This window comes from Apis laboriosa, unplaced genomic scaffold (genome assembly GCF_014066325.1).
Source record: "Apis laboriosa isolate Shangri-la unplaced genomic scaffold, ASM1406632v1 scaffold41_cov147, whole genome shotgun sequence".
Lineage (NCBI taxonomy): Eukaryota > Metazoa > Arthropoda > Insecta > Hymenoptera > Apidae > Apis > Apis laboriosa.
The window spans coordinates 940,911-947,553 of record NW_025223220.1 but is presented as its reverse complement, the minus strand read 5'-3'; the positions used below and the strand labels follow the sequence as shown (position 1 = coordinate 947,553).

At 26.2% G+C, this 6,643-nt stretch overlaps 1 protein-coding gene across 1 annotated transcript; it reads left to right on the top strand.

Moving 5' to 3' along the window:
- Window positions 1–5,897: 5,897 nt before the first annotated feature.
- Window positions 5,898–6,587, top strand: LOC122716039. The gene is made up of 2 exons (XM_043938732.1): window positions 5,898–6,057; window positions 6,323–6,587. The coding sequence occupies exons 1-2, from the start codon at window positions 5,999–6,001 to the stop codon at window positions 6,585–6,587; spliced, it is 324 nt and encodes a 107-aa protein (XP_043794667.1). The 5' UTR covers window positions 5,898–5,998.
- Window positions 6,588–6,643: the final 56 nt, after the last annotated feature.

Genomic DNA, 6,643 nt, shown 5'->3' with positions numbered 1-6,643 from the left:
GCGATTCGAAGAGGAGGGACGCGCGTCGGTGCTAGTCGCCAGCCGAGCTTCGCGATCCTTCTTCGAAATAAATAAGAGCGAGGGACGATCGCGAGTTTAATCTCGAATTTGAAACAACTTTCGATCGAAATTCGAAAATTTTTCTCGGCATCAACTGGCACCAGCTTTGTCTTCGTCTCGCGCGATCCCCTTATTAATATCGTTGACCTTCAACCTTTCTATTATATATATTTCGCGGACACGATCGATGATCCCTTCTACGCGGTACTATGTTCTTTTAAAAAAAGAAAATGAAAAAAAGTTTATAGGCCAAATTTTTAGAAATTTTTAACGAAACGAGCGAAAAGAAAAAAAAAGAAGGAGAAAAATAAATAAAATAAGTCGAGGAGAAATAACGAGGGACCGCGTGGAACGAGGGGCAAATCCTTCCTTTCCTCTTCTGATAAAAATATATTAAGTTATTTACATTATTGTATATCCCGACCGAATCGGAACGAATCTAGACTAGAGTTTAGAGAGAGGATTTCGGCTGGCTCTCCGTAAGCTTCCTCCGTATTATTTGGTTCAGAAGGATCGGGACTGTTTGTATTACGCCCGCATCGGCGTAAGAACGATGTGGTCGCTACTATACTTGTGGCATTAGTAAAAATTAAGATCACGTTTAGGGAATGAAATCGATACACGTGTCGTGCCACGTAGGTGATATATAATATATATATATATATATTCGATTTGCTGTACTCGCATTTTCATCGTTCGTTTATTCGATCGTTATTTCCCCCACCCAAAAGTTTTTTCTACACGGGACGAGTTTTTTAACGAATGAACTCGCTCGTTTAGATTCATCTCCATTTTCAGACACGATGTATACGTGTCGTTTATGCGAAAGAAAATAAAAGTATATTTCTAACTATTTACCAATCTTGTTAGCTAATAAAAAGCATATTTATAATATATACGATGGAATATATAAAATTCGTTTGATCGATCCAAGTTTTTTAAAAAAAAATCTTCTTTCTTCCACCGTTCGAGAGTTAAAATATATAAGCTTAATTCTTCTCTCTCCTGTCACATATCCGGTCAATGCATCGATGCGAACAAATGGCGATAATGGAAGTACAGCAAGTGTTACTTTGCGCTGATATACGTGTACATGTATGTAATGTGATCTTTTGCGAGGAGAAAGAAAGAAAAAAAAAAAACCTAACAATTGATACGTAAGGGAGAAACGCGAGAGGAGAAGAGAAAAATTTAGAAAAAAAAAGAAAAAAAAATATGCAAGGATCAAACGTGTATGTACGCGTGCAACAACGTAATTAGTTACGAATAATGAACAATTAGCCTAAATCATTCCACGAGACGGTTCCTCCTTTATTATATGGAGAATAATGACGGATGATACTCGTTGGGACGGCGACGATTAAGAAAAAAAAAAAAAAAAAAAAAAAAAGAAAAAGAAAAAAAAAGAAAAAAGGAAGAAACAAAGGAAAGGGGGAAACGAGGAGAATGATTAGAGGAAAAAGAAAAGAAAAAAAAAGAAAAATGAGGAAAGAAAGCGTTGAAAAAAGTGACGACAAAAAAAAAATGGGAAACACACATACACATACACACGAAGAACAAAAATGTAATATTAGTAGGGAACCGTAATTTTTCATGCTCGTTTCTCGATCACACTACTCTAATTACCCAGATGTAATTTGTACTGTGTAACTATTACTATTTTTATGAATTTTTGTACATTTTTCTAATTATTTTGTATGATAATCCTTAGCGGAAAGAGTGGCGTGTCTGGCACCCAGTTTCCCCTAATAGAAAATAAAAGTGTTCAAACGTGTGAAGAAGGGACGGTTATTATTCGAGTAGAAAAGAAGATAAAAGAGAAGAGGGAAAAAAAGTTGATACGACACAGACACGCAAAATGTCACGCAATTATATATGTATGTATAAGCGAGAGAGCGTATTTTGGGGTCGAATAAGGGTGTCGGAAGATAGAGAGAAGATTTCAAAAACCCGATTTATATAGAAAACAAGCGAAAACCAACCAAGAGGGATTTAATGCGCGTAGATGATTTCAAAGGAAAAGCCACAGTTATTGAATAGCGTAGTCCACCATTTGTCCGTGTAGTTTATCTGCTCGCCTATCTATCTGTCTGTCTGTCTGTCTGTCTGTCTGTCTGTCTGTCTGTCTATCTGTCTGTCCGCCTATTTGACTGACTGGCTGGTCATCTGTTTGTCTAATCTGTCTGTCTTTCCGCCTGTTCACCGAATCTGTTTGAAAATCTGGCAGCCAGACAGTCAGTCGGTCAGTCGATCAGTCGATCAGTCGATCAATCAGTTAGCCAGTCAGTCAGTCAATCAGTTAGTCAGTCTGCCTGTCTGTCATTCTGTCTATATATATAACTACATGTCCGTCTAAATCTATCTGTTTCTTTTTTTTTTTTTTCTTTTTATACGTGTCATTATATTACCATTAACGAATATTGAAAGTAAGGATAAAGATATAAAAAAATAGTTGCAAAAATCATTTATTAATTACATATCGTGATGATGATGATCCTATTTTAAATCCTAATTAATATCGAGAATGATAGTGGCAACAGGTGTTTTACAAATGCGAATGTATAATTTAGACAAGAAATAGACAAAGAGGAGAGAATGGTGGGCGGGGAGGGATGGAGGGGGAAGAGAGAAAGACAGGCAGACGACATTTACGAGAAAAATAAAGGTGATCAAGAAAACCAAAAACCTCGCGTGTAAACGCGGAAATCGAATGTGTGAACCTCCTTCGTAATTTGAAAACGTGTTTGTTATTAATTATAAGAATATCACCTTTTCTTTTTGTCTTAAATTTGAAATGCTATCAAAATAGATCAATTCTTTCATGGAGTTACGATTTCTTATATTTTTTTCCTCCTTTCCTCCTTTATTATCCTTCTCTCCTAAATTAATCTTTATATTCGTTGTTAATTTAGGAATAATTTTAATTTTTTTCATTTTAACATTTTAAGAATATAAACTAAATTATTATTTTATATTTGAGATATATCAATGATGATAGAATATTTTGGGACGATTAAGTAAGGAAAAAATTTTATCAAATTTATATTAATTTTAAATTATAATTTAAAAATTGTTCAGTCGATCTAATTGAGGAATCTAATTTTCATATCAAAATTTTTTCCTAGAAAATTTTTAAATATTTTTATTAGTTCTACTAAATAAATATCAACGATATCATAATTGAATTGAATTTGATGCATATGTATAGTATCATCACATTAACGAAAATGTTATACAAAACCATAACGTCAAAATCATAATTTTTTCTATTACATGAAAACATGCTTGTATATGTATAAGCATAATAAACGAAAAATAGATTAGAAAATGATGGACGTCTCAACTATTCGGAACGATTCGAAGTCTTATTCGAAGATTATAAAGATTTGAATTGATTTTGAATATAATTCAAAGTTTAGAACTTTTGAAAGTCTTGATAAATCTTGAAAGCAAAACGTGAAAATTTTAATAATTATAGGAAATTTCAATATTTTTCGTATATTTTTCGTATATTTTTCGTATACATAGTAAAATACTAAAGTGAAGTGATAAAAAAATAAATTGATAATATAAGTGGAATGTATAGATACTGTCTTTCTTATTGTTTCGAATCTCCTTTCTTCGAATTACTTAAATCATTAAAAAATTACTTAAATCAATTAAAAAATTGTGGAATCAGAGTTATTTACACGAACAAACATAAACAAGAAGAGCAAGGAATAGAACAAAAATAGAGTTGGAATTGATCATCAGCGCCAATTCTTGATTGCTAAAAACATTTAAAAATAAGATAAAAACAAATAAAAATTGACCATCAGTGCCATCTCTTAGATACTAAAAACATCTCATTTAAATCAAGATAAGATGAAATAATTAAGAACCGGTGTTATCTTTTAAAAAATATTTTCATTAATTAAGAAATGATCTTCAATTTTTATTATTTTATTTTAATTCTTTTTTTATCATTTGCTTTTTTATTTATATTAGTTTTATTTAAGAAATGATGTTATGTTAATGATGTTATGTTTATGATTCCCAAATTTTTATTCTATTTCTATGCTTGTCCTATTATTTTTGTATTTGTTTTTTAAAAATATACTCAAGATATATAATCACTCCGACATCTGATTAATTTTATTGATTAAAAATTATTAATCAGAATCTATTCTAATTTTTATTTCTATATATTTATACAAAATATATGTCACATTTTGTTTTAACTTTTCTAATAAAAAAATAAATAATTATATATAATAATAAATATTTTTAATAAAATTTAATCAGTTTTTCGATTAAATTGCAATAAAAAAATTTCAAAAAAATGTTTTTTTTCAATAAACTAAAATCATCTTAACTTTTTTTTTTAGCACTAAATATTTTTGATTTCATAGTAACTGATATTAAGACGAATTTAATGATGTACTATATAACTTTCAAATGAATGAAGAGATCAAAGGAACTCTTATCGTAAAAAATTATTTCATTTCAATGAAATTATTTAAAATATTCAAAATATTATCTTTAAAATAGAAAATGTTAATCGTTCACCTATAGTAAAATAAAATAAATAAAACAAATTTAATTGTTTAATATCGTGATATTTTTATGTCTGGAATTATAATAAATGTTCAAACTATAATCCAAAATTGTAATCAATGAAGTAAATTTATACTTGTTATTATTATAACACTGATGATATGCTGTGAGAATTTATTTTTTTAAATATTAATGTTTTCAATTAACACAATTTCGATTGAAATAAATTCTATAAAAAAAATTTAATGAATTCAAATCAGAGGATCATAGCGGCCAAGGAATAATTTTATGAATGTTCAATATTCTCCAAATTTTATGTTTAAATAATCATTAACATCTTGTTATAAGGTGGCATGCATCTTAGAAAGATTATACGTTGAAGATTATTTGAAATTATTTGTAATAATGTTTGAAATTTATTGCGAAAAAAATATAAGTGACATTTTTTTGTCAAATTTTAGAAAGAATAAAGTTCAATGATCTATTAATTCATATCAAACTAACTGCAATTTTTTTTAAAATTATTTTCTTAAAAAAATTATTATGTAAAATTTCTATATTCAAAATTAAATAATAAAATTAAAATAATCATTATTATAAATTCAATATAAATTAAATTTAACTTCAACAATTGGAATATATAAATTCAATATAAAATTATATATAAAATCAATTGGAATATATATATTCATGCATTTTCTATAATTCCGCCAATGAAATCATCATATCACTCAGCCAATCAATCAGCAGATCTATTTTTTTTATCATTATAGATAATACATTTTATCTATATAATCATTGATTTCTCTCAATGTTATAATACACATTTTTAAAAATATATTTTTTTATCTAACATTATGTTTTTTATCTAAATCGAAATAAAAAGTAATATTTTATTTATATGTAAAAAATAAAAAATAAATTATTTTTGAAATTATTTAAATGATATTTATGTAAATTAAACTAAAAAATTAATTGTTATTTACAAATAAAATATTTATAATAGTTTTATTTATTATTTATTATATAAATAAAAATTTATTTATTTCTGGATTATTTGAAATCTTTAAATTAAGTTAAAGTTAAAGCTGAAGTCATTAATTTTTATTCGAAATTCAAAATTATAATTAATTCAAAACTATAATTAACTGCTTTATATAATTATAAATTTAATTTAAAAATAATATTAGAATTACCATTTCGCATTATATTATTAATCAATTATTCAATGTTAATAAAATAATTTTATTTGAAATTTTAATTAATTAATTTTTTACATAATATTACCCAATATAGATTGGAAGTCATTCGAAAAAGAATTGTGTAACGTGTATTTTGTGTGATTGAATTTAAGGAAAATTTATATATTTAATTAAAAAAAAAAAAAAAAATTATAATAAAGATGCGTATTACAAATATATTTTTGTATAAAGTTCATAATATCCCATATAGATATCGTGGGTATGTATAAATATCCATTCCAATAAAATTTTGAGGTTATGTTTTAATTATTCGGTAATTTTTTTAATTGTGATATTGCAATTGATGCAAAAACATAAAATAAAATGGTGTTTCATAATATATTTGTTATTACGTAAAAAATATTATTTAAAAAAATTTATTTTTAATTTTTCATTGTAATATTACAAACTAAAATTATGCTTATTATATATTTATATATTTAAATAATGTTATTAATGATACATAAATATTACATCAAATATAGGAAATATGGTAAAATTAAAAAACCCACTTTGAAGAATATAATGGATTTTAAAAACGATCTTGAAAGAGAAGAAGAAAATATGTTAATACTGAGACATCCTTATCTTACTATCGAACAATCACAAGGTCATATGAAAGAAGTTAGAAAACAAAATTATTTGATTCAGTTAAATAAGTGGCAACAAGAAAAAAATGAAAAATTTAACAAAAAAATAACTATTTCAGATCGGTTAAATCATTTAAAAATAGCTAATGTATGGGATTAATTTTTATTTTATAAATATATATAATTATTCACTTTAAAAATAAAGAATTGTATTAA